Source organism: Coregonus clupeaformis, chromosome 27 (genome assembly GCF_020615455.1).
Source record: "Coregonus clupeaformis isolate EN_2021a chromosome 27, ASM2061545v1, whole genome shotgun sequence".
Classification (NCBI taxonomy): Eukaryota; Metazoa; Chordata; class Actinopteri; order Salmoniformes; family Salmonidae; genus Coregonus; species Coregonus clupeaformis.
In genome coordinates, this window is record NC_059218.1 from 19908662 (window position 1) to 19936290 (window position 27629).

The 27629-nt window shown below is 43.6% G+C and overlaps 1 protein-coding gene across 1 annotated transcript in view; it reads left to right on the forward strand.

The window, feature by feature from the left end:
* The first annotated feature begins 877 nt into the window (after positions 1-877).
* The window catches only part of si:ch211-196i2.1 (collagen alpha-1(I) chain), a 36569-nt gene continuing 9817 nt past the window's right edge, over positions 878-27629 (forward strand). The window contains exons 1-44 of the mRNA XM_041851675.2: positions 878-898; positions 5717-5761; positions 6121-6240; positions 7163-7201; positions 7645-7698; positions 7941-7994; positions 9656-9763; positions 12254-12307; positions 12454-12507; positions 12826-12870; positions 12983-13036; positions 13153-13197; positions 13353-13406; positions 13817-13861; positions 14013-14066; positions 14223-14267; positions 14379-14432; positions 15158-15202; positions 15379-15432; positions 15603-15710; positions 15799-15852; positions 16102-16155; positions 16375-16419; positions 18408-18461; positions 19164-19208; positions 20682-20735; positions 20974-21027; positions 21120-21173; positions 21301-21354; positions 21497-21550; positions 21682-21726; positions 21885-21929; positions 22273-22380; positions 22683-22736; positions 22974-23027; positions 23113-23166; positions 23257-23364; positions 23533-23586; positions 23905-24012; positions 24185-24238; positions 26245-26298; positions 26453-26506; positions 26614-26667; positions 26768-26875. Of these exons, the coding sequence (XP_041707609.1) occupies positions 878-898; positions 5717-5761; positions 6121-6240; positions 7163-7201; positions 7645-7698; positions 7941-7994; positions 9656-9763; positions 12254-12307; positions 12454-12507; positions 12826-12870; positions 12983-13036; positions 13153-13197; positions 13353-13406; positions 13817-13861; positions 14013-14066; positions 14223-14267; positions 14379-14432; positions 15158-15202; positions 15379-15432; positions 15603-15710; positions 15799-15852; positions 16102-16155; positions 16375-16419; positions 18408-18461; positions 19164-19208; positions 20682-20735; positions 20974-21027; positions 21120-21173; positions 21301-21354; positions 21497-21550; positions 21682-21726; positions 21885-21929; positions 22273-22380; positions 22683-22736; positions 22974-23027; positions 23113-23166; positions 23257-23364; positions 23533-23586; positions 23905-24012; positions 24185-24238; positions 26245-26298; positions 26453-26506; positions 26614-26667; positions 26768-26875 (2628 nt within the window). The remainder of the gene's footprint in view (positions 899-5716; positions 5762-6120; positions 6241-7162; positions 7202-7644; positions 7699-7940; positions 7995-9655; positions 9764-12253; positions 12308-12453; positions 12508-12825; positions 12871-12982; positions 13037-13152; positions 13198-13352; positions 13407-13816; positions 13862-14012; positions 14067-14222; positions 14268-14378; positions 14433-15157; positions 15203-15378; positions 15433-15602; positions 15711-15798; positions 15853-16101; positions 16156-16374; positions 16420-18407; positions 18462-19163; positions 19209-20681; positions 20736-20973; positions 21028-21119; positions 21174-21300; positions 21355-21496; positions 21551-21681; positions 21727-21884; positions 21930-22272; positions 22381-22682; positions 22737-22973; positions 23028-23112; positions 23167-23256; positions 23365-23532; positions 23587-23904; positions 24013-24184; positions 24239-26244; positions 26299-26452; positions 26507-26613; positions 26668-26767; positions 26876-27629) is intronic.

The following is a 27629-nucleotide window of genomic DNA, read 5'->3' on the forward strand; positions in this document are numbered from 1 at the left end:
ACTTGACACAACTGTGGGAAGCATTGGAGTCAACATGGGCCAGCATCCCTGTGGAATGCTTTCGACACCATGTAGTCCCCGAGTGCAAAAGGGAATGCAACTCAATATTACGAAGGTGTTCCTAATGTTTTGTACACTCAGTGTATATTCATATTCAGCACCACAATACATAAATCGTATTTGTGTTCTATCTCCATAGGATGTGTTTGGGCAGACTGGGAGTCAACGTGGGGACGGGACATGGGGTCCCCGCAAGAAAGGTACGGTGGGACGAGGGGACGTCTTCGTGGTGGACGAAGACATAGACCTGGATGATCCAAATCTCCAGGGGGGACACCTTAATCCTCAGTCGAAACCCAGCAGGCAGGGCCCCAAGGGCAGCCATGAGGGCAAGCCTGAGCCCTCCTCCAAACACCTGGAGGACAACATCACCACGGACAAGAAGACAACAGACTCTGGAGGGAGGAGTGTCAGCCTGTTTCCCGGGAAACCCTCGGATGACATCATTATTGATTTGGACCCTGGGTCTTCCTCAAAGAAGCCCTCCGTCGTTAAGACTCAGATAAAGACCTCCCTGGACCCAGAGCACACAGACTTTAACCTGCTGAGGGAGGAGGCGGATGGGCCCCAGACCCCCTCATGGACCGCCCTCGCCCCCACCTCAGTGCCCCCTGCCCCTCCTGTGGAGGCTGTGACTGAGGAGAGGAGACCCACCACACACATCCCCACCCAGCCTGACCCAAACCCTGACTGTGCTATCACTGTGGAACGAGGACCAGAACGCCCAGGCACTGTGACCATCGTATCCAGGGAAGGGGACCTGGTTCTGGGCTCTGATGGCCAGAAGTATAGGGTCCAGAGAGGGCCCCCAGGCAGAATGGGGCCCCCAGGAAAGGAGGTAAGTGTCTTAAAATCAAATCAAATGTATTGGTCACATACACATGGTTAGCAGATGTTATTGCGAGTGTAGCGAAATGCTTGTGCTTCTAGATCCAACAATGCAGCAATATCTAACAGTTCTACAACAAAAACATAATACACACAAATGTCACTATCATTATCAGAGTGGCATCGTCTAAGATGCAATATATAGTATAGAATACAGTATATATAGTTGAAGTCGGAAGTTTATATATACCTTAGCCAAATACATTTAAACTCAGTTTTCACAATTTTATTTGCCACATGCACCGAATACAACAGGTGTAGACATTACTGTGAAATGCTTACTTACAAGCCCTTAACCAACAATGCATTTTACATACACTCAATTAGTATTTGGAGCATTGCCTTTAAATTGTATAACTTGGGTCAAATGTTTCGGGTAGCCTTCCACAAGCTTCCCACAATAAGTTGGGTGAATTTTGGCCCATTCCTCCTGACAGAGCTGGTGTAACTGAGTCGGGTTTGTAGGCCTCCTTGCTCGCACACGCTTTTTCAGTTCCGCCCACAACTTTTCTATAGGATTGAGGTCAGGGTTTTGTGATGGCCACTCCAATACCTTGACTTCTTTGTCCTTAAGCCATTTTGCCACAACTTTGGAAGTATGCTTGGGGTCATTGTCCATTTGGAAGACCCATTTGCGACCAAGCTTTAACTTCCTGACTGATGTCGAGATCAATATATCCACATAATTTTCCTTCCTCATGATGCCATCTATTTTGTGAAGTGGACCAGTCCCTCCTGCAGCAAAGCACCCCCACAGCATGATGCTGCCACCCCCGTGCTTCAAAGTTGGGATGGTGTTCTTCGGCTTGCAAGTGTCCCCTTTTTCCACCAAACATAACGACGGTCATGATGGCCAAACAATTCTATTTTTGTTTCATCAGACCAAAGGACATTTCTCCAAAAAGTACGATCTTTGTCCCCATGTGCAGTTGTAAACCGTAGTCTGGCTTTTTTATGGCGATTTTGGAGCAGTGGCTTCTTCCTTGCTGAGCGGCCTTTCAGGTTATGTCGATATAGGACTCGTTTTACTGTGGATATAGATACTTTTGTACCTGTTTCCTCCAGCATCTTCACAAGGTCCTTTGCTGTTGTTCTGGGATTGATTTGCACTTTTCGCACCAAAGTACGTTCATCTCTAGGAGACAGAACGAGTCTCCTTTCCTGAGCGGCATGACGGCTGCGTGGTCCCATGGTGTTTATACTTGCGTACTATTGTTTGTACAGATGAACGTGGTACCTTCAGGCGTTTGGAAATTGCTCCCAAGGATGAACTAGACTTGTGGAGGTCTACAAATATTTATTCGGAGGTCTTGGCTGATTTCTTTGGATTTTCCCATGATGTCAAGCAAAGAGGCACTGCGTTTGAAGGTAGGCCTTGAAATGCATCCACAGGTACACCTCCAATTGACTCAAATGATGTCAATTAGCCTATCAGAAGCTTCTAAAGCCATGACATCATTTTCTGGAATTTTCCAAGCTGTTTAAAGGCACAGTCAACTTAGTGTATGTAAACTTCTGACCCACTGGAATTGTGATACAGTGAATTATAAGTGAAATAATCTGTCTGTAAACAATTGTTGGAAAAATGACTTGTGTCATGCACAAAGTAGATGTCCTAAACGACTTGCCAAAACTATAGTTTGTTAACAAGACATTTGTGGAGTGGTTGCAAAACAAGTTTTTTTAATGACTCCAACATAAGTGTATGTAAACTTCCGACTTCAACTGTGCATATGAGACGGGTCATGCAAGATATGTAAACATGATTAAAGTGGCATTATTAAAGTGACTAGTGTTCCATTTATTAAAGTGGCCAGTGATTTTCAAGTCTGTATGTAGGCAGCAGCGCCTCTGTGCTAGTGATGGCTGTTTAACAGTCTGATGGCCTTGAGATAGAAGCTGTTTTTCAGTCTTGGTCCCAGCTTTGATGCACCTGTACTGTCTTCTGATATCTTTCATGTTCCTCTCTTCACATTAGCAACTCCACAGTCCAAATGGCACAAGTGTCAACGCCTTCATTACCGCATTAGCCACAACAATCATATCGACAAGCCTCTTTAATTGGTGGAGGGGGTATGAAGCTCCTCTATCCGGCCCAATCAGAGGTTTACCTGGTTTACGAGGCCAGACCGGGCCGGGCCCCTTAGATTCTTCAGAACCAGACCCAGATGGAGCAACATCTGGCCCAGTCTGGCCTTTGTCCTGGAGCCACAGCCTGGCTATCTGGCTGCTATAAAGGTCTGGGATCACTCAGCACCATTAATGTGATTAATCCCGGCTGTAGAAAACATGAAGGAAGAGTAAAAGGCTCTGCAGTGGGGAAGGCTGCAGTAATGAAGCACCCTCTCCTGTAAAGCAAGGCTACAGTAGGGTCTTATGGGCTCCTGGCCATGGTGATATAAAGTTTAGAGTTAGAACAATAATACAATAATACAAAATACAGCTTGTTTTTTTGGTACACATTGTGGACCACTCAAATTGAGTTTTGAAACCCTAAAAACAATCACGGTCAAACATGGTACCAGTGTCATCTATAATAGTACAGACATAATCTATACACATGTATGCATAAACAAAAAAAAGGACAGTGGATAAAAGGACAATAGCAAAAAAATTATCCGTTGGAGAATTGTATATTTACCTGATAAAATGTCACCTAGTTTATTATTATTATTATTATTATTATTAAGACCGTTAAAATGTTCATTTTGTCTGGACAGCTGACAAAAAAGATAATCCCTAATTTCATTGTATAACCCACAGTAAGGCATCAGCTTCAGTATCAATGGGACCATCATTACAAAAAGTACATATACGTTTATCTATGAGAGTGTTTGTGTATCGCCCAGTCTCGATAGCGAGGGGCCACTTGACATCTACATTTTGCAAACAAGCTTCTATATTGCTTGGATAAAACAGTAAGTACATAAGGTTCTATCCCAAAAGTGCATTTAAAAAGGCAGTAGTTGCACAGTTTGTTACTTTCAGGTTTGTTTATCAGTTGGTTCATTGCTCTCTAAAAGTGCTGATTCAAAAGCATTACGTTCATTTCTAAAATACACTCTGTCTGTATCAGTGAATTGAGTCATATGGATGGAGTTAAAAAGGATTTGACATGGTATATAAAAACAATCTTTGCAGTAGCAGCATCGCAAGCCGTAGAAATACCCTTTTACATAGATGTTCATTTGGCATGCTGTAAAATCTCTGCCAATTAAAAAATATATAAATAGCCACTGGTGATGCAGTATAGTTTCCCAGCCCATATCGCCTTAAATAGCAGCATTTGTCATGTATTTACCTACACCAAGGTCAAATCTGCAGGTATGGTTAAAAACAGCATTAACACAAGTATAATTTCTGTGCCCCCATACTGCTACAGCACAAGTAATAATAGGTAGCACCAATTAATCAAACAGTTAAATTAAACATTTAAATGGTAGGCCACCCATGGCTTATTCATATGGTTAGCTATTTACTTAACAGACACATTGTAATAAAAAAAATCATTAATAATCAACCCCAGATACTCGTACTCACTGACAACATGCTGTATGTCAGGCCTGTGGAGGGTATGTGTGTGTGCGTGCATGCTTGTGTGTGACAATGATAGGTGAAGTTGGTCTGGCTATATCCCCTGACACCACTCTCTAGAAGGGACGTGGACGGCATTCCATGGAATTTTTATGTCCTTGTTGCATGTAAATCTTCTGTGTTATCTAAGCTTTACGGACTCGTGTTGACATGACGTGACATAAATGATAGCTGACTAAAAAGACCAGAAACATTCATCTACGTTTTCTTTTGTGTTGAATGTACTGGACCATATTCCTTGTGGTTGATTGGTGATGGTGTCATGCCTGCTCCCAGGCTGCCCATCATTACGCACACCTGTCACCATCGTTACGCGCATCAGCTCTTCATTGGACTTCATCACTGCTTAATGACCTGTATCTGTCTGTTCCTCAGTTTGATCCCCATGTCTGCATTGATGTTGTTTTGTTTCTTTCGTCCAGACGCTGTTCTTGCTTTGTTTCATGTCTATTTATTATTAAATCCTCACGCTGTTCTTGTTTCTTGTCTCCCAGCGTCTGTCGTTACAGATGGTTGATGTTGCTGGATTGTTATTTCTCCCCACTAAGAGGAAGCCATTTTGTTGGTTGCGCTGGTATGCTTTGCAGCTTCCACCGTTTCCACAGGGCAGTGGGGCCAAGGTTAAATGTATGGCTGTATCGCCGTGCTCTTTATGCTTCTGAAAGCTTGTCTTTTTAACTGGCTTAATGGGCATCTAAACTGTGGGGAGGAAGACTTCTAAAAGGTAATGGCTTTTGGCTTTCATAGGAGACGGGCCGCAGTGGAAACCCTGGTAAAGGGAAGTTTTACTGGGGTCAGCTGCTCTCCTCTGACTGTCTGCCTGTCTCAGTCTGTTAATAGTGGACAGGGTGGATGTTGTAACCCATTTGGTAGTTAATGTTTATAACAGTACGTTATTAAGCTGTAGATGGATATGATGCATCAGGGGCTCTTTGTCAACACTCTTTTGGATTTTAGGATTAATCTGTTAATCAATGTGTTGTTTGTTGTTGTGCTTGAGCTTGCTAGGGCATCGGTTACATCACATTTGATTGTATGATACAGGAACTATATGAGAAGTTGAGAGGGATGTCCCTCTGCACCCCACTACATCTCTGAATGAACTTGAATTAATGTCTCATGTTCTGTGATCTCTCTCTCTCACTCTCTTTCTGTTGTTGTTTACTTTCTCCAGGGTTTTCCTGGTCACGCTGGCCTGCGTGGGTTTAAAGGTGACAAGGTAGGAGGAGTTGACGTTTAGGAATTGCTTGAGGTGGTTTCAATGTATTACATAATGGTGTATGATTATATGTTGGGTTAGTCTGCTTGACCTCCTCACATTTCAATGCACCTTTACTGTGTCCTAGTAAATTATGGAATTGCAATAGGACCAGAGCGTGAGCAGATTAATTTTTTACAACTGAAGTACAGATAATAATGAATGTTTATAGTTGTAAACCCCTAGCCTCTTCAGCCTCTCTTTGACTCCAAGTCCTCCTGTACATTTGTTTTCTCTCACAGTCCGATATGACTGACTGTATAATTTCAGTTTATTCTAGGTGTAGATATTGTAACCAATACCTATTATATTTCTCACAGGGCCAGCTGGGGCCTGAGGGACGTGCAGGGCGACAGGGGGATCCAGGCCCCCCCGGCCCACCTGGCCTGCCCTCTTTCTACCTGTGGAAGAACACCGTTGAGGAGTGGGCTACTTTTCAGGTGAGTTGACAAGCCTCATTCCACCCCGAATCGTACCCCAACGTCACCCCATCTCGCTTAACCTGAACCTCACTCCAACCCCCAACTGAAACCTGATACACCTCAACTCCACCCCTAAATCCCAACCCCCAGCTGTCACACAACCTCTCCCCAGCTCGCACCTTAGCCTTACCCCATCTCTGCGGGGACATACAGTCTGATGCTATGAACCTATAGACTGCTTGTGTAGGGTTGCAAAATTCTGTTAACTTTCCCAAAATGGCCAGTTATTTCTAGAAAATGTATTTGATTTCTGGAAATCCTGGGAATTTTTTGAATGTTACCTGAATTTTGCAACCCTAGTATTCCCAGAGGTTTTCCCAGATTCGCTGTACGGTCTTTGACCCCACACTGTTGGTGCGTGTGAGCCGGGCTCCATCCATCCTTCATCAGTTTAATCTTCCTGCCTGCTCTGAGTCTGAACACAGCTGCAATCTGTATAATACGGCATGACGATCAGCGTGATGGAAAACTGCTTGGACATTATTGAATAAAGATGCGGTGTAAGAATAAAAGAGTAGTGATGGGAGATTTGTTACACTGAGCTTTGAACTGATACTGTGCTGCATTATCTATTGAGTGAGGATGATGAAAATAGGTTTTATTTTAGCCCCAGTGCTTTGTTTTGAGAGGATTTGGCACTGAATAAAAGCAGGAAAACCAAGAAATGTGGGATTGAGGCGTATAGCTGGATCTACACAACCAATGTCGTGAAAGCATCTGAAAACATTGGCACTTTAATTTATGAGTGAAATGTCCCATTAAGATGGCAATGATATGAATGATGGAACATAGGCAATACATTTCTTTTTTGTTATGTAATAAAAACAAATCTGACTCGTGAAACTTGAAATAATCTGCCATGTCACCATGTTTCTTCCAGCAAACCTCTTTCTACCAGTTGCTCTACGCTGGCTGGCCTGTAAGTAAGGGACATCGCTCCCATGACTGGGACTTGACTGGGTGGGAATGCATCCCAAATGGCCCCCTATTCCCTATATAGTGCACTACTTTCGACCAGAGCCCTATGGGTCGTCAGGTAGCTTAGTGGTTAAGAGCGTTGTGCCAGTAACCGAAAGGTCGCTGGTTCTAATCCCCGACCCAACTAGATGAAAAATCTGTTGATGTGCCCTTGAGCAAGGCACTTAACCCTAATTGCTCCTGTAAGGCGCTCTGGATAAGAACGTCTGCTAAATGACTAAAATGAAGAAAAAAAATGAAAAAATGTCCTGATCAAAAATACTGCACTGTAACAGGAATAGGGTGCCATTTGGAACACAATTAGGGTCTTATTGAGTATATGGGTCATAAAATACAGTAGGTATGGTTCTTCCTGACACTGTTCTGTTCTCTGTTTGCTTGCAGAGGGAGCAGGGACCCCCAGGACCAGCTGGGGAGATGGGGAAGCCAGGCCCACAGGTGAGTGAGACCACTATTTGGTCCTACTTTAGGTTTGTTGGAGGGTATCATCATCTGGGTAGTATACCATGAATACTGGTTTATATGGCATGATATAGTTGAGATGAACACCTGATCATTCTCTCTCTCTAGTCTACACACTCAGCAAAAGTGTTGATTTATACTGTTTGACCTCTGTATTGTGAGTTACACATTTGTCTGTCTCTCCCCCTCTCACACTCACACTCACACACCTCACCCAGGGGCCAACAGGTGATCCTGGCCAACGAGGGCCTCCAGGAATAATGGGAGAAATGGTAAGTACTAATGACAGAATAAATGTTTGTGGTCACACGCACATCCTTAGAAGCATAGGTGCTGAGCTAATAAAGGATACATAAAAAATATAAATAAAAGTCTGCACACTGTATTTCGATCTAAGGTGACCTGACGAAAAACTTCTGGATCGAAACGTTGTCATTAAAGTGGTAATTAGGATCAAATAGAGTATGCAGGCCTTTCTGTTATCAAATCAAGGCTGCATCCTAAATGGTACCCTATTCCTTTTGGGCCCTGGTCAAATGTAGTTCACTAAATAGGGAATAGGGTGTCATTTTGGCTGCAACGACAGAGAGGCTTTGCCGTGTTGTGTCTTAGCCTGTTAGAGAACTCAGCTGAACTGAGCAATAAAGAAAAGCACAGACGCTATGGCCTAACAAGACGGCCCACATCAAAGACTGCTGAGGTTTTGGGTACAGTTGTAAATACTTCCTCTCCCTCCCCAATACAAAATCTATGGTGTCTGGGCTGTGTGGCACACACGTGGCGTGGAGAATGGCTGTATTGTGTGCGTTTGTGCGTGTGTATAGTGTGTACTGTATGTATATGTGCAAGAGATTGTGTGCACATTTATTCATCTGTGCATGCATTCACAGAATGACCATTGTGGCAAGTCTCTCTCACTGCTTAGCACGTGTCCGAAGAGGAGAGCGTATGAGTAATTTCGCCATGGCCAAACACGGGCATGCTTGGATGCCGGGGTGAAATACATCATTCTCCCTTTCACTCTTCTATATCCAACAGCACCAGATAACTCATTTATCAGTTTGGTCTGCTTCTGCATGTACAAACTCACACACACACACACGTAAGCCAGCAGCGTACTCTGAAGCTAAGCAGGGTTGGTCCTGGATGGGAGACCAGATGCTGCTGGAAGTGGTGTTGGAGGGCCAGTAGGAGTCACTCTTTCCTCTGGTCTAAAAAAAATATCCCAATACCTCAGGGTAGTGATTGGGAACATTGCTCTGTGTAAGGTGCTGTCTTTCGGCTTGGATGTTAAACGGGTGTCCTGACTCTCTGTGATCACTAAAGATCCAATGACACTTATTGGAAGAGTAGTGGTGTTAACCCTGGTGTCCTGGCTAAATTCCCAATCTGGCCCTCATACCATCATGGCCACCTAATTATCCCCATCCCAATTGGCTCTTTCCTCTCCCCTGTAGCTATTCCCCAGATCATTGCTGTAAATGAGAATGTGTTCTCAGTCAACTTACCTGGTAAAATAAATGAATGTACAATATCAATCACTGTTCAGGCCCAGAAATATAACAGTTCACAGACTCCACACTGCTATCAGGTGTTTAAGCTTTCAGATTTGTACATGGTCTCCACCTGTTTGCAGAGCAGTGTTATTGATGAGGAGGTCTGAAGTCTAGCTTCTCACCCCCTTGATAAGCTCTCAGTGCCACCCTGTTGGGCAGGAATAGTGCCGGGGGTTCGTCAAATGGCACCCTATTCCTATATAGTGCACCACTTTTGACCAGTGCCCTATAGGAATAGGGTGCCATTTGGGACATGACCAAGGTGTGTTAGGAGGTTTCCTCACTGTCACAGTTCCACAAAGCCTCTGATTGGGTGGTGGTGTCTCTGTCACTGATCCACAGCCTCTGATTGGGTGGTGGTGTCTATTGTTTTGCAGGGTGAGCCGGGACCAAATGGTGTGGTGGGCAGAGCAGGGCTCCATGGGAAAGATGGAGAGAATGGGCAGGACAGCCAGCCTGGGACGCTGGGCGATCCTGGGCGACAGGTGAGGTCAAAGGGCACCACTCAGTGACTTATTACGTGATAACCTTCTCATTATGAACCCATCTCTTCTCAGAATCAACCATTCTAGCCTCAAATAGCACCCTATTCCCTATTTAGTGCACTTCTTTTAACCAGGGCTTAGGGCTGTTATATGACCATATTACCGCCACACCGGCAGTCACGAGTCATGAAGTCAGTCAAATTCCATGTGACTGTTTAGTTACTGTAATTAGGCTTCTCCAAGCTCTGATGCTGCTGATGGCCATTAGTAGCCTACCAAACATGCTAACTGCCTGGTACTCAGCACTCTATTGTCCCTCTAATCACTCTGACATCAATTCAAATGTAATCGAAAATCTAATCAAACACTTCATGAGAGCCCATGAGCTCATGTTGTGCAACATTTCTATAGGCTATGCAATTGCGTGAGAACACACAGTGATGGCCTCTATTAAAAAGAGGAGGATCCCATCAGCTTTCCATAGGCTAGGCCTACTATATTTATTTTTCAACTTTCCTAATATTAAGCACATTGCTTCTCTTTACAACAGGACTATAGCCTACCTGGCTGGCATGAAAATGAACCACTAGACAAGCATCCTCCATTTGCTATTTAAGTGCATAGACGATATGTATTTTTCCTCTTGCTTCGAGACGGGTGCATGATAATGGTCCATTCTAAATCAAAACAAATTCCTCACATGTGTTATTTAGTATATGTAAAGACAAGATTAAATATTAAATCAATAATAGTCTGATGGGTGACAATATTAGCATATTACTTGTGGATGATATATTATCACTTGTGAATAATGCCCAGGTTAAGGCAAGAAACAATGTATTTTATTTGGTTGACTTTTTCGAATCATAGACGCACACCTCATGTAGCCTAGCCCATAGGCCTATATGTTTTGATAAGGGTTGTAAAGTGGCCAAATAACTTCTTAAAATTAAGCACACTAATCCACTTTTCAGGGGGTGTAGAGCCTAACTGGCATTCATAAGCAGCGCATGAGTTTCAAGTTTGGGGAATAATCGCATTTGCGGTTAATTTTGATAATGGTGTTTTCCCGCAAATGGAACATTCACGCTTATAGCCTACTGCCGTGTGCATATTACTGCGCTTATAATGTGAAGAAATAGCCTAATAGTTTATCAACATTTTAAGCTAAACGTTCTGATCTGTTGCATCAGCCTCATTGTGTAAAAAAGTTTTTTTGATGCCAGTAATTGTATTAATTTGGGATCTATCGCATCCCACAACTGTCCCAGACTGTTTGGAATATTGATTTATTGCATAGAATAGAATATGTCAACTTTTGTACTATATGGGATAATAGATTGACATAGGCTAGTGCTTTTGCTGTTCGTTAGGCCTACTCATCTTGTTGGCTGACGAAAAGTAAATGTGGACAGTTCTTCCAATATATTCAAAATGAACCAAGGAATTGGATAAGAATGTGCGCAGTTGTGTCCCCGATGTCTGTCTTCTCTTGTAGCCTGTGAGAAAGACCCGATCACGTGATGGAGAGCCATGTGAGTGAGAGGTGCTTCGGAGCACGCAGCAGTCGGGGAGAAGGGAATTATAATTATTATATTCAGTCCAAGGGCACAACGGCCACTGGCCGCAAAAGGCATGGATTTTTCTAGGGGGTATTACGGCCACACAAAGGGGATTTTGCCGGGAAATTCAAGGCATTATCAAGTACTTGTCAAATTGTGAATGAGAGACTGATGAAGTGTGTGCAGCCTGCTAAAAAAAAACTAAGCAGAGCTCATTCCTTTCATGCAACTTTTTTCAAATCATCATTAGTTTCATTATGCAGCCTTAGAATGTATTAAAAATCTAAAAATATAGCCCAACATTTGTAGAACAACTAAAGTTGCATAAATAATTCTAAATTAAGCACATAGGAGGACCTGTTTCTTTGTTAACCGCTCAACACAGAATAGCGGTTTTATTCAGCTTTATTCAATTGTATTCTTCATACTATAAAATTATATAAAAGAATGCCACAGAATTCTAAGCAAATCTTGTTTTCTAAATGAACTACTGTAGCCCACAGCAATATGGCATAGCCAGATGAGGACGTAACATAAGGACAACTCAGAGCATGCTATTCTGTTCTTCTGAAATAGACTACATTTTCTTCAGACCTGTCTAAAATAAATAATGGATTTATTGTGAAGGTGTAGGCTAAACTATAAGGATTTATTATACTTTTTTATATGTAGCTGTTCCAAAGGTCTGCATCAGTGGCTTGTAGGCTATGTGTTGAAACCAGGAGATGCTAAATGTGTTTATGTTAATAAACGGTCAATTCCCGTGAGACCGGTAGTTATTTGCTTGACAATCCCCAGGTGACTAAATTTTGTGACCACCAAAGCCCTACCAGGGCCCATAGTAGTGCCCTAAGTAGTGCACTATATAGGGTCATTTTGGATGCTATATCTCTGATTATATCAATGATTGCTGTCTCATTTTGCTTAGGGACCTTTGGGGTACAGGGGAGAAGAAGGTTCTAAAGGAGAAAAGGGGGATAAGGTAAGGGTTGGACAGTGAAACAGTGGCATTATGAATTCTGAAACATGGGTCTAATGAAGAGTACTAATCAAGAGCATAAGTCAGTAACACTTTCTATGAAGTACACATGTATAATGCTTTATAACATCCTTTATAATGCCTTATAGGGCCTTATTGGAGCAAAGGGTCCAAGAGGCCGTATGGGAGAACCGGGCGAGAAGGTAATTTTGACTGAAGTATGATTGTTGACTTAAGTATGATTGTTCCGTAATTACTAGAGTACCAGACTGATTTATATAGATCTCCAGTCTTCACCGGTCAAGATGATTCGTTTGAATATGCTGCCCCTTAGTGGAAAGAGTAAGTACTATGAGATCTGAATGCTCTGGCTTGTACCATTCACATCAGTTTACATCAAATGTATCTTGATTTTATTTTCTCATATCCCTGTAATGCTCAGTATGCATGTTGCTGATAACTTTTGTGTGAATAGTCCTCTCAATTGAAAGCTTAGGATCTGATCTTTGTTTGTCCTGTAGGGCTCCATTGGTTTACCAGGCCGTCACGGTTTTGTTGGTCCACCAGTAAGTGTTTCTCTCACCGTATGCATTCCAAATAGCACCCTATTTCCTTTATAGTGCACTATTTTTTTACCAGAACCCTAAAGGTTTACCCTTATGTCTGTGTTCTCTTCAGGGGCCTCAGGGAGTCAGAGGGGCCACGGGACCCGAGGGCCCCCCCGGCCCTGATGTGAGTGACCCACAGTAACAATACTACACACAAATAAACTGATACTTACTGGCCATTGTTTATCACAAAAGTTGAGCGTGTCATTAACTTGTGTCCATGTGTTTGTGACTTTCCAGGGGGAGGCTGGGTTTGATGGGCCTCCAGGGCCTCCTGGGTCAATGGTGAGTAGGCAGGCAACAGGAGTCTGGACTTTCCCTACTATGTATTCCAACATACAGTAAAACACAGTATTCTAATGGGCCCCAATTCCTAATGCTACTGTATGTCAGTCATCCCACATCATATCACTCAGTGTGTGTATTTTTGTTTTGCGTAGGGAGCCGCTGGTTTCACAGGCTCTGTCGGCGCTCAGGGAGTTAACGGCTCAAAGGTGAGATTACATTTTGATCCAAGGAGACGAGGGTCCTCCCATTATTTTAGATAATGTATAAACTTAACACTTACAGTACTTTATTGGCAGCTCTTTCTGAGTACACTCTGAGAAAAAAAGGAACTATCTAGAACCTAAAAGGGTTCTTCATCTGTCCCCATAAGAGAACACTTTTTGGTTACAGGAAGAACCTTTTTGGTTCCAGGTAGAACCCTTTTGGGTTCCATATAGGACCCTTTCCACAGAGAGTTCGACATGGAACCCAAAAGGGTTCTACGTGGAACCAAAAAGGGTTCTCCCTGGAACCAAAAAGGGTTCTCCTATGGGGACAGCCGAATAACCCTTTTGGATAAAAAAAAATCTAAGTGCATGTCCGTCTTTGCCAAAGGTAACCTCCATTTATCTTCTAGGGAGAGTTGGGCCTTGTTGGAGTCATTGGCCCCAGAGGCCCCCAGGTAAGAGGAGACATTTGTCTTCTGTTTTCTTGCCTGAAGTTGGGTAACATTCAACAGAACTCCATGCTCTATGCTTGTTAGACTATAAAGGAAATATTACACGCATACTATACACGTTTTAAAATGACCTTGTTTCTGTTTATATCACCAGGGGCCCCAGGGTTTAGATGGTGAGAGTGGGCCTCCAGGTCTCAGGGGAATTCAGGTCAGTCTCAATCAGCTGCACAGTAACTTTCCCTAACAGAGACTTGGGACCAGATGATTGTCTTTGGAAACATATATTTTTCGGAGGGATTTCTCACCATAGTAATGTCTAATATCTGGGGTTAAAGGTCATCTGTACTGTTTTATATTTTCACAGGGACAGCCTGGGATGAGTGGTGCCCCTGGTCCAAAAGGTGACCCTGTAAGTCTCTCCTCTCTTCTCTGGTAAAGTTCATTCTGTTCTAGTAAAACAAACTACTATACCTGTCTCTCTCCAACCTCCTTGTTTCCTTCCTTTCTCTGTCTTCCTCAGGGGCCAATGGGGATGATGGGTATCCGGGGTGAGCTAGGGTTCGAGGGGCCCATGGTGAGTAGCATAGTATCCAGTGGACTGACCACCTAAACCCCACTCTTCCTTCCATAGAGAGACACACACACACACACACACACACAGCAACCTCACAGTGCCCCCATGTGGCAGAGCTGTGTCACAGTATTAGGCTACAGATTATACTACTCTCTGTGTATCCCATGTCCTCCATCTTCTAGCTTTTGTGGGTTGTGGTAGAGCTGGTCTAAGCTAATGGATGAAAGGCTCTAACTTAAGAAAGTAACTCCACTTTAAAATGGGCAAGTCAAGGTCACGTTGATGTCTGAATGATGACCACACTGTATCTTCGTATGATATTAAATGACCCATTTGGAGAGGTTATAAACTGCTAGATTGCCATAGAAACCCATCCCCAGGCAATTTACATGTGAGTTTAACTCTGGCTGTTATCCAGACATCCTCTAGGCAATGTTTAGGTTGACAGCTCCTCCAGCTGTCACTAAACTCTACACATACTATATATATTATATTATGCTGTTATCAGATGGTGTGTCATAAAACATTTGGTTAGACAGTAGTCAGTCAGTCAGTTTACATTGTCAGTCAGTGTGGCCGAAGTGTGGCTATAGATCAGACAAATGATCATCGTGAAAGGGAAGATTTGGTGGAGCCATGATTTCTATCCATTCTATCTACTTGAAGTGAGACTAACTAAAAGGAACTAACACTTCAATCCATTCTCTGTCATTCTTTGATTGAAGGGCCCACTGGGAACACAAGGTCCAATGGGTTTCCCTGGTATTACTGTAAGTATTAGTACTGCATTTACTGAAATTAATTTTGAATTAGATGGAATCCATTTTTGTGTTGTCCTTGGATTGATTCAAAACACAATGAAGAATCAGGTTGCATGCTTTTCAGCTACTTACTTTACTTGCCCTCCTCTGACCCCTCTCTGACAACTGACCTCTGATCTCCACAGGGTAAAAGAGGACCAGACGGGGATAAAGGAAACCCTGGAACGAAGGGGGAGAGAGTAAGAACCCGGCCTCTGGAGACCTGTACACATTCCGCAAAACTAAAACTGTTGATTCATACTTTTTACGTCTGTATTGTGAGTTACCTATTTATCTGTTTCTGTCTCCCACTCTCTCCCACTCTCTCTCTCTCTCTCTCTCTCTCTCGCTCTCTCATTATATCTCTCAGGGTGTTCAGGGTGCTTCAGGCATCCAAGGGCCTCAGGGAGAGAGGGGTCCCAGTGGCCCCCTTGGCTTTACAGGACTCCAAGGTCAACCTGGCACTAAAGGAATTGAGGTAGGCAGCCTCTCTGCCTTATCACTTACAGTTATAGACTGACACTTTCCACTGGAAGACTGTTTGGATTTTGGGTCTTGTCTTTCAGGGGGAGAATGGAGAGACTGGCCCTCAGGGAAAACTGGGCAGAGAGGGGTTGAAGGTCAGAGAAGATTTTAAAAATGAATGCATCATAATGAATGTAACATTTAGAATGTCATTCTTTTATCAGTATTCCTGTTAGGATTGGTCAAAATGATGATAAAACTGTGGATTTCATGTCCTGAAATAGTGTCCCCCTAATGGCACTCTATTCCCGGCCTATATAGTGCACTACTTTTGACCAAAGTCCTATGGGGTGCTATTTGGGACATAGCTGTAGTCTATTAAATATCTCTGCGTTTCTTTGAAGGGGAATCGGGGAACAGATGGGCGCAACGGCAAGCCTGGACACAGAGGAACCAAGGTAGGACACTCTCCTATTGAATGTGTTTATGAAGGTTGCTAAATTCCAGTAACATTTTCAAAATGTCCAGGTTATCCAGCATTTCTGGGATTTTGAATTTCTGGGAATTTTGGGAAAGTTTCTGTAATTTTGCAACTCCAGTATTAAGTAAAGCGTGATTTAAGTTCTGCTCTTGATATTTGAATGGTATCCTGATTGGCACTGCCCTCTTCTACCCAGGGTCGCATGGGACAGAGAGGGAATGTTGGCCAGCCTGGTCAACCGGTAAGTACAGACCATGCACAGACAAACACTAGTGGAGCCATCTACTTGATCAATTTGCATTGCAGAATACATCAATATTCTTGACAAATCAGATATAAAGTATACGCCTCAATGGGCAATATCTATGTTGGCAGAACAGCAGATCTTTAGTTTGTGTGTGTGTGTGTGGGTGTGTCAGTGGAGGCTGCTGAAGGGATGATGGCTCATAGTAATGGCTGGAATGGAGTCAATGGAATGGTATCAACCACATGGAAACCATATAAACTCAGCAAAAAAAGAAACGTCCCTTTTTCAGGACCCTGTCTTTCAAAGATAATTCGTAAAAATCCAAATAACTTCACAGATCTTCATTGTAAAGGGTTTAAACACTGTTTCCCATGCTTGTTCAATGAACCATAAGCAATTAATGAACATGCACCTGTGGAACGGTCGTTAAGACACTAACAGCTTAAAGACAGTAGGCAATTAAGGTCACAGTTATGAAAACTTAGGACACTAAAGAGGCCTTTCTACTGACTCTGAAAAACACCAAAAGAAAGATGGCCAGGGTCCCTGCTCATCTGCGTGAACGTGCCTTAGGCATGCTGCAAGGAGGCATGAAGACTGCAGATGTGGCCAGGGCAATCAATTGCAATGTCCGTACTGTGAGACGCCTAAGACAGCGCTACAGGGAGACAGGACGGACAGCTGATCGTCCTCGCAGTGGCAGACCACGTGTAACAAAACCTACACAGGATCAGTACATCCAAACATCACACCTGTGGGACAGGTACAGGATGGCAACAACAACTGCCCGATTTACACCAAGAATGCACAATCCCTCCATCAGTGCTCAGACTGTTTGCCATAGGCTGAGAGAGGATGGACTGAGGGCTTGTAGGCCTGTTGTAAGGCAGGTCCTTACCAGACATCACCAGCAACAACGTCGCCTATGGGCACAAACCCACCGTCGCTGGACCAGACATGACTGGCAAAAAGTGCTCTTCACTGACGAGTCGCGTGATGGTTAGATTCGCGTTTATCGTCGAAGGATTGAGCGTTACACTGAGGCCTGTACTCTGGAGCGGGATCGATTTGGAGGTGGAGGGTCCGTCATGGTCTGTGTGTCACAGCATCATCGGACTGAGCTTGTTGTCATTGCAGGCAATCTCAATGCTGTGCGTTGCAGGGAAGACATCCTCCTCCCTCATGTGGTACCCTTCCTGCAGGCTCATCCTGACATGACCCTCCAGCATGACAATGCCACCAGCCATACAGCTCGTTCTGTGCGTGATTTCCTGCAAGACAGGAATGTCAGTGTTCTGCCATGGCCAGTGAAGAGCCCGGATCTCAATCCCAGAAGAGTGAGGGCTAGGGCCATTCCTCCCAGAAATGTCCAGGAACTTGCAGATGCCTTAGTGGAAGAGTGGGGTAACATCTCAAAGCAAGAACTGTCAAATCTGGTGCAGTCCATGAGGAGGAGATGCACTGCAGTACTTAATGCAGCTGGTGGCCACACCAGATACTGACTGTTACTTTTGTTCAGGGACACATTATTCCATTTCTGTAAGTCACATGTCTGTGGAACTTGTTCAGTTTATGTCTCAGTTGTTGAATCTTGTTATGTTCATACAAATATTAACACAAGTTAAGTTTGCTGAAAATAAATGCAGTTGACAGTGAGAGGACGTTTCTTTTTTTGCTGAGTTTATTTGATACCATTCCATTGACTCCATTCCAGCTTTTATTATGAGCCGTCCTCTGATCAGCAGCCTCTACTGGTGTGTGTGGAGGGAAATATCTGTTTGTTTTCTCAGTAATTTAGCTAAGTGGTAAAACTCCAGATGTGAACACTTGCTTGGTGATAAAGGGTATCCAAGGTTGTATGGGCTTATCTAATGGAGCTGACTAAAAACTAATACGGAAGACCTTCCATCAGGCTGCTGAATATTACGTAATCACAGTACACTTATTGTGTGTGTGTGTGTGTTTCCACTTGTCTCCAACAGGGCTTGCCAGGCCCTCCTGGGACAGAGGGACCAGAAGGAAAGCCTGGTACACAGGTTCCCATTCTACATCATATTTCAATACAGTGATCACACCCCGGAAAACACTGAGCTTGTATATACTGTATTCACTATGCCATGTACACAAAATAGACTGCCAAAGAACAATGTTTCTTTTGTCAGATTTTTTCCTGTCTGCACTGCATATATTGGCAGATCATTGAGAAAATATTTGAAAGTATTGCTCAAGAAAATTATAGGTGTAATCAGAAAGGATTATAGTAAAATGTCTCCTGAGTAGGGTTGAGAAATTCTGGTAACTTTCCCAAAATGTCCAGTGTTTCCAGAATTCCCAGTTTGAAAATTCCTGGAAGTTACCGAATTTTGCAACCCTACTCCTGAGCGTTTCTGTAATCAGATAATGAACTGTAGTCATTCTGGTTCTGAACAGCTGATGGCAATCTTCACAACCCTGCTTCATGTGACAGATTCACAAGTGATTGTCATTGTACGTGGGGCAGACATACTGGAATATGCATTTTCAACTTTAATTCATCACTCATCAACTTCAACCTTATATCATTGCATTCTAACATTAATATGGCAAGATGAATGGCATTTGTGTCCTTATTTAAATGTGTAGTTATGTAGTTACTGTAGTTGTTAATGGTCAGCCCTATGTGTCTTATTCACATTAATGCTTGTGTATGACCTCTGTTGGTGTCTATTGAGTTGACATTCGTTTCTCATGTGTTGCAGGGTCTCTCTGGTTCAGTGGCAATAACTGGCAGTAAAGGCCTAAAGGTAAGACCAAGAAGATACATTAACAGTATGCATAGGCTTATCATAGAGACTCATACGCAATACATGTGGTTCACTTAAAGGTCACTAGGAAACTGAGTAACTATAAAAACTTCTTATACTCAGTCTCATAATGACCTTTATGTTCAAATTCATTGGTTGGTCAATGATATACTGTAATACTCCCAGCTCAGCTATTTTCTCCCAGCTCAGCTCAGCTACTTGCTACCGAGCTAGTTAACGATATCAGGTCTCTCTATGCTTGTAAACGGGAGCAGTAAAAGGTTTAGGAGTGTGAGGCGGTAGGTCAGTGATATTTCATTATCGCCACACACACTGGTGGTTTCACACTCGCGCACACACACACAGCTGTGCATTCACACACGCACACACACTCTCACATAAACGTATGAGTGTATGGGGTGTGGATAATATAATATGAGGAGGTGTAAAAGTGGTTTCTACCCCAGTCAGTCACCTCCAGAGGGTCTGTGACCTGGCCAGTGTATTGTATTACAACCTCAGCTATATACTGTATTATAAACTGGGTGGTTCGAGCCCTGAATGCTGATTGGCTGAAAGCTGTGGTATATCAGACTGTATACCACGGGTATGACAAACATTACATTTGTACTTTTCTATTTACGTTGGTAACCAGTTTATAATAGCAATAAGGCACCTCGAGGGTTTGTGTATTGCCATTATACCACGGCTAAGGGCTGTATCCAGGCACTCCGTGTTGCGTCGTGCGTAACAGCCCTTAGCCGTGGTATGTTGGTCATATACCACACCCCCTCAGGCTTTATTGCTTAAATATAGACTCCTCACCAAGCAGGGAGAACAGTGAGGGGAGACAGAAGTAGGAAGCAGAGGAAGAGGGATGGTTAAGAGAAATGATTTGCATGTGGGCAATACACCAATGATTATCAATTTGAAAAATGTATGTGCCACTGCCATCAGCATATCCATAAAAACCTCAAAATAAAGATTAAAGATTTTCAATTTAGATAGCTGAAAGTTCTTCTTTGATTTAATGAACATGGGCTTTACTCCATTGTTGATGTTTACATTATTAGGTGGTATTATTGGTAACGACAAACGAGGTAGCCCATTAAATTGGGTACAGTTAACCTCTGTACATAACCAGAGGCACAATTACTGAATAGCCTGCATATAATTGGTCAAATTAACTCATGATTACAAAGTCATTAAGCGGTAAATTAAACAACTGAATAGCAAAAAAGTAATCAACTCAATTAAACACAGAATCAACTCACAGTATTGTGCATACATTTTAATTGGATTATATGTAATCAATTCCAATTCGTTTTTTATTTGCATTTTAATGTTCTCATCGACTACACCCATGCGATAAGCTTCCGAGCTCTTCTTTCTTCCTCTCCCCATCATTCTCTCATTCTCTTCTCTACTCTTACTCTTTCCATCACTCTTTCACCTTCCTTGTCCTTCATCAAGGGATACCAGGGCATTGCTGGAGAGCCAGGTCCAGACGGCCCCACAGGACCTTCGGTGAGTCTAGAAAGCCTCAAAAGTTTATTCCAACTGGACACTTTAAGTTATTGTGTTCCACCAACAATAATAGGACATTGATTGTGGATATTGCTATCATAAACATGCACAATGATCTGGCAGGCATTCCTATATAATCTATGACTAGTTGCAATGATGAGCCGTGAACAGAGTTAGTGTTGGACTAAGGCCATCATCACACAGCGTGTAGCCTGAGTGACTTCTGTCTCATTGACAGGGCCCACCTGGATGGACAGGACCAACAGGTATTCCAGGTCTGCTGGGAGAGAGGGTGAGTGACACATTTAACATAGAAGTGATTGATGTGATTCTCAATAGGACAGCTTTGAACCGTGTGTGTGTGACGCTGTCTCTCCCCATCAGGGCTTCACAGGGAAGGAAGGTGTGGAGGGACCCCAGGGCCCAGTAGGCATATATGTAAGTGATGCTTCTGTAGGGCGTACGGGGCAATGGGTTTGATCAGCACACTGAGAATGTCTCTGTTTTGTCATCGTGTGTGTGCAACGTGCTTATATTACCACTCCTGTGTCTCTCTTGCCCCCAGGGTTTCCCGGGTAACATAGGAATGCGTGGTACAACAGGACACATGGGAGAGAGGGTAAGGACACTCATATGAGTTTTGCAGTCAGTGATTATTCCAAACAACCATCCCAGACCTGCACCAGCATCACATGTTTCTATGTGTATTTCCTTTCAAATGTTTAGTGGTTATTGTGATGGACTGTGTATTTGTGTCTCAGGGAGAGACAGGTGTGAGAGGCCTGCCTGGTCCTACTGGGAAGCCTGGACCTCTAGTAAGTAACTGTGCTATCATTGACAAGTCCACATACTGTATGTGACAAGTCCTTGTAGACAACTTCATTGTCTGGCATTAGTTTGAGTGATGGGTGTATTGAGGTTGTGCTTACTTGGCTGTATTTTATAGGGTTTATCAGGACCTCCTGGGGAGAGAGGCCCTCCTGGACCTCAGGTGAGATCAACTGGAATCACTTCCAGGGTCAATCGATACCAGAACTACATTTCCCAAATATCTCCTTTGAAAAATCAATCCGCAATGTGATGGTCATTGGCTGTATTTTGTAGTCCATGCTTTTCCTCATCAATGATCTCCCTTGGTTTTCTCCTCAGGGTCGGCTGGGGGATCTGGGACCCACAGGGCCAGAGGGCCTACAGGTGAGTTAAAGCAGAAAAGGCCTTATCACTACTCCATCAACAGTCAAAATGTTCTTACATATTTATGCTCTATAATACACTGTCAATGTACAGTTAGTCATGCTTGGCCAGACCAAATGTGTAGACACAATACACAATGGTAACTAATAATAATAATAATATGCCATTTAGCAGACGCTTTTATCCAAAGCGACTTACAGTCATGCGTGCATACATTTTTTTTGTGTATGGGTGGTCCCGGGGATCGAACCCACTACCTTGGCGTTACAAGCGCCGTGCTCTACCAGCTGAGCTACAGAGGACCACAGATTAATAGATGAAGCTACTCACCTGTGTGTTCCAGGGACCCCCGGGTCTGCAGGGCTCAGATGGAGGGACAGGGAAGCCGGGGCCCAGGGGAAGCAGAGGGCTTCCAGGGACACAAGGCCCTGACGGACCAGCAGGAATCCCAGTGAGTGTGTACTTTCCAGCCGCTGCTCTCTTCTCCTCTAAACAACCTCTGAGGACTGTAACCTCTGTAGAACCTCTGTATAATCTCGTGTGGGACATCGATGCCTGTTGGATGCATTTCTTGTCAGGTTTCAGTGGGTGAAATCAATCAATGAATTAGTAATTTATTAGATGGCTTACGATTCGTTACCCATTGGATGCTTATTTGGCATGGTTTACGATGCCAAGCACAGCCCTTTAGCCATGTTTCAGTGTGATGCTGTGTTGTCCACCATTTTAAACCCTATGTGGTCCAATTCCCAGGGAATTTCAGGTGCTGGTGGACTCATAGGACCAGTAGGGGAAAGAGGAGAAATGGTAAGTACAGCAAATATAATGAGATGATGATAATAATATGTCTAGGGATGCAAAATTCCGGTAACTTTCCCCCAAATTCTCCGGTATTCAAGATATCCTGGTTGGAGGATTCCGGATGTCCTGCTTATTCCCTACTGATTTGGGAAAGTTGCCGGAATTCTGCAACACAAAATATGTATGATCTAGCAATGTTTGATGTGCTGTGTGTTAAACCACACTGTTTTTGGAACATCACAGGGTATGCTGGGACCTCCTGGTGTTCTTGGTCCTCCTGGACTGGATGGGGAACAGGTTGGTAGAACACACTTCGAATAGGAAGTCTAATGTTTCAGGCAGGTGAGTTTTCTGACAGTTCTCTTCCATTTCCTGTTTCCAGGGTACTCCTGGCCAATCAGGGTTGGAGGGGCCACCAGGAACAAAAGGGGAACAGGTGACACAATGATGCCTCTACAAACACATTGTTTAAAGATATATTTCACTTCTCAATACTTCTTCTTCTTCTACTTCACATGTATTCCAGGGGGACATAGGGCCTTGTGGGAAGCTTGGTCCTCCAGGGCAGCCTGGAGATCGAGGCCTACAGGGGCTCAAAGGGTTGCAAGGCTCTCATGGACCAATGGGAAAAGAGGTGAGCATGCCTATGTCAGTTGACATCTACTGTACCTACCTGAACCATCACCTGTAAATTCTCACATGTGCACCTAGTACATATCCCTTTACCCATGCATCATACACACAACCAGACCATACACTATACTCTCAGTGTAACTCTTGAGATGTCTCCTTTGGATCTTAGGGTGATGTTGGACCTACTGGCGATGCCGGTGGTCCAGGTTCCAAAGGGGAGAAGGTAAACAAACATTGACTTTCGTCACACAGTGATTCACATATTTATGGCATCAATGTGAATGTGCTGTATGTATACTGCATATCTATTCTATTCATATCTATTGCTTTGGACACAAATTATTGACATGACCATAGAGGTGTTGGGTAGTGGTTACAAATAGGTTGAAAACTGGTTGAAATTACATCATTACAAACAGGTTGAAAATTTGTTGCAATTACATCATTACAAACAGGTTGAAATGTAGTTGAACTAACGTAATTACAAACAGGTTGAAATTACATCATCCTGATGTCTGACTGACATGGCTGTTATTTGCAGGGTGATGTGGGGCCTCTGGGGCCAACAGGGCGGGAGGGTCCATGGGGGCCGCTGGGGGAGAATGGGGAGAAGGGACCAAAAGGAGAAAAGGCCTACATCGGACTTATGGTGAGTGCTCAGATGACAATACCTAATGAGCTGCACATTCTAGCTTATGTTCAACACACTTTAAAACCATCAAACGGAATCAACTGAAGTGATTTGCAATATGATTTTTGAGATGTGGCTTTGGGTGATCAATTTGTTGACTGGTACTCCACCTCTGTGCTGTGTCCACCAGGGTCAGTCAGGATTTATGGGAGGAATAGGACCTGCAGGCTTGTCAGGGCTACAGGTGAGTCAGGAAGCGATATTTATATCAATTATGTTTTTCTCTGACAAGTATTGACCACTACCAGATACTACTATATGTCACTCATAGTTCTACGTTTCTTGTTGACATTAACTCGCATTGATCAATGTCCAATGGGCATACAGTGGGGGAAAAAAGTATTTAGTCAGCCACCAATTGTGCAAGTTCTCCCACTTAAAAAGATGAGAGAGGCCTGTAATTTTCATCATAGGTACACGTCAACTATGACAGACAAATTGAGAAAAAAAAATCCAGAAAATCACATTGTAGGATTTTTAATGAATTTATTTGCAAATTATGGTGGAAAATAAGTATTTGGTCACCTACAAACAAGCAAGATTACTGGCTCTCACAGACCTGTAACTTCTTCTTTAAGAGGCTCCTCTGTCCTCCACTCGTTACCTGTATTAATGGCACCTGTTTGAACTTTTATCAGTATAAAAGACACCTGTCCACAACCTCAAACAGTCACACTCCAAACTCCACTATGGCCAAGACCAAAGAGCTGTCAAAGGACACCAGAAACAAAATTGTAGACCTGCACCAGGCTGGGAAGACTGAATCTGCAATAGGTAAGCAGCTTGGTTTGAAGAAATCAACTGTGGGAGCAATTATTAGGAAACGGAAGACATACAAGACCACTGATAATCTCCCTCGATCTGGGGCTCCACGCAAGATCTCACCCCGTGGGGTCAAAATGATCACAAGAACGGTGAGCAAAAATCCCAGAACCACACGGGGGACCTAGTGAATGACCTGCAGAGAGCTGGGACCAAAGTAACAAAGCCTACCATCAGTAAGACACTACGCCGCCAGGGACTCAAATCCTGCAGTGCCAGACGTGTCCCCCTGCTTAAGCCAGTACATGTCCAGGCCCGTCTGAAGTTTGATAGAGTGCATTTGGATGATCCAGAAGAGGATTGGGAGAATGTCATATGGTCAGATGAAACCAAATAGAACTTTTTGGTAAAAACTCAACTCGTCGTGTTTGGAGGACAAAGAATGCTGAGTTGCATCCAAAGAACACCATACCTACTGTGAAGCATGGGGGTGGAAACATCATGCTTTGGGGCTGTTTTTCTGCAAAGGGACCAGGACGACTGATCCGTGTAAAGGAAAGAATGAATGGGGCCATGTATCGTGAGATTTTGAGTGAAAACCTCCTTCCATCAGCAAGGGCATTGAAGATGAAACGTGGCTGGGTCTTTCAGCATGACAATGATCCCAAACACACCGCCCGGGCAACGAAGGGTGGCTTCGTAAGAAGCATTTCAAGGTCCTGGAGTGGCCTAGCCAGTCTCCAGATCTCAACCCCATAGAAAATCTTTGGAGGGAGTTGAAAGTCCGTGTTGCCCAGCGACAGCCCCAAAACATCACTGCTCTAGAGGAGATCTGCATGGAGGAATGGGCCAAAATACCAGCAACAGTGTGTGAAAACCTTGTGAAGACTTACAGAAAACGTTTGACCTGTGTCATTGCCAACAAAGGGTATATAACAAAGTATTGAGAAACTTTTGTTATTGACCAAATACTTATTTTCCACCATAATTTGCAAATAAATTCATAAAAAATCCTACAATGTGATTTTCTGGAATTTTATTTCTCATTTTGTCTGTCATAGTTGACGTGTACCTATGATGAAAATTACAGGCCTCTCTCATCTTTTTAAGTGGGAGAACTTGCACAATTGGTGGCTGACTAAATACTTTTTTTCCCCACTGTATATATATTCCCAATACATTAGACTTCTCTGCTCTGTTAGGCTCTTTCTCAATTTATCTTTCCTCGATTCCTCACATCCTCTTTTTTTGCTTCTTTCTCAAAACCGATTGGAGAAGAAGACCTGAAGGGAGGGACCTTGAATCTAGTCCTCCAATATGGTTGAGAAGGAGGCCAGGAGTTAGGATGCGAGTAATCGCAGGAAAGACGGTTGGACATAGTGTTGTCAGGGTGACAGTGATTCATTGGTCTCTTCTGCTTCTTCTCAGGGTATCATGGGCCCCAGGGGGCCTCCAGGGCCAGATGGACCTGAAGGAGAGAAGGTAATGACTTGATTCCCTGGCCTGTACATCAAATAGAGGAGCAATTCAGGATAGGGAAATGCGAAATGCTTCCACTACCCCAAAAAATCAAAGCAATTACTTCAGAGCAGATCTGTAATTCCAATCTGCTTTCTCTGTCTCTCTCTTTCTCCAGGGGGAGTCTGGGACTAGCGGAGACATCGGACCTCCTGGCAAAACAGGGCCTCTGGTAACAGTTGCTTCATAACCTAATTCTACAGTACTGATACTGTATGCAGGGTGAATGGCATTTGTCCTTTTGGTAAATTTAATGTTGTCTTGTTGTTGTATTCTCAGGGGGTGGCTGGAGTCTCAGGGGTCAGAGGTGACCCAGGGAAGCCAGGAGCACAGGTCTGTATCTTTTAGACAACCGTCTAGTCAAGTCAGCCATATTCCCAGTGATTCCCCTACGAATAGCATTATCCATGTGCTGGTGTGGTGTCTATTGCAGGGTCCAGTAGGGAAGGTTGGGCCTGAGGGAGACTTGGGCCATAAAGGTGAGCTAGGACCAGACGGAGAGAAAGGGGAGCCAGGGGGACTAGGCGAGCCAGGAGAACAGGTGAGCCCATTCAATGTTGCTGTCAGTTTGGCCCTAAGGCCCCTAAAGCAACACATCAGTTCTTGTGAAATAGACAGTACCCCATTTAACCCCAATTCAATGTCTGGCTTTATTATAAATGTCATTTTCATAATATACAGTGGCTTGCGAAAGTATTCACCCCCCCTTGGCATTTTTCCTATTTTGTTGCCTTACAACCTGGAATTAAAATGGATTTTTTGGGGGGGTTGTATCATTTGATTTACACAACATGCCTACCACTTTGATGATGCAAAATATTTTTTCTTGTGAAACAAGCAAGAAATAAGACAAAAAATAGAACGTGAGCGTGCATAACTATTCACCCCCCTCAAAGTCAATACTTTGTAGACCCACCTTTTGCAGCAATTACAGCTGCAAGTCTCTTGGGGTATGTCTCTATAAGCTTGACACATCTAGCCACTGGGATTTTTGCCCATTCTTCAAGGCAAAACTGCTCCAGCTCCTTCAAGTTGGATGGGTTCCGCTAGTGTACAGCAATCTTTAAGTCATACCACAGATTCTCAATTGGATTTCTACATTTTATATTTTAGTAGACGCTCTTATCCAGAGCGACTTACAGTTAGTGAATAGATATTTTTTATTTTTTATACTGGCCCCCCGTGGGAATCGAACCCACAACCCTGGCGTTGCAAACACCATGCTCTATCAACTGAGCTACATCCCTGCCGGCCATTCCCTCCCCTACCCTGGACAACGCTGGGCCAATTGTGCG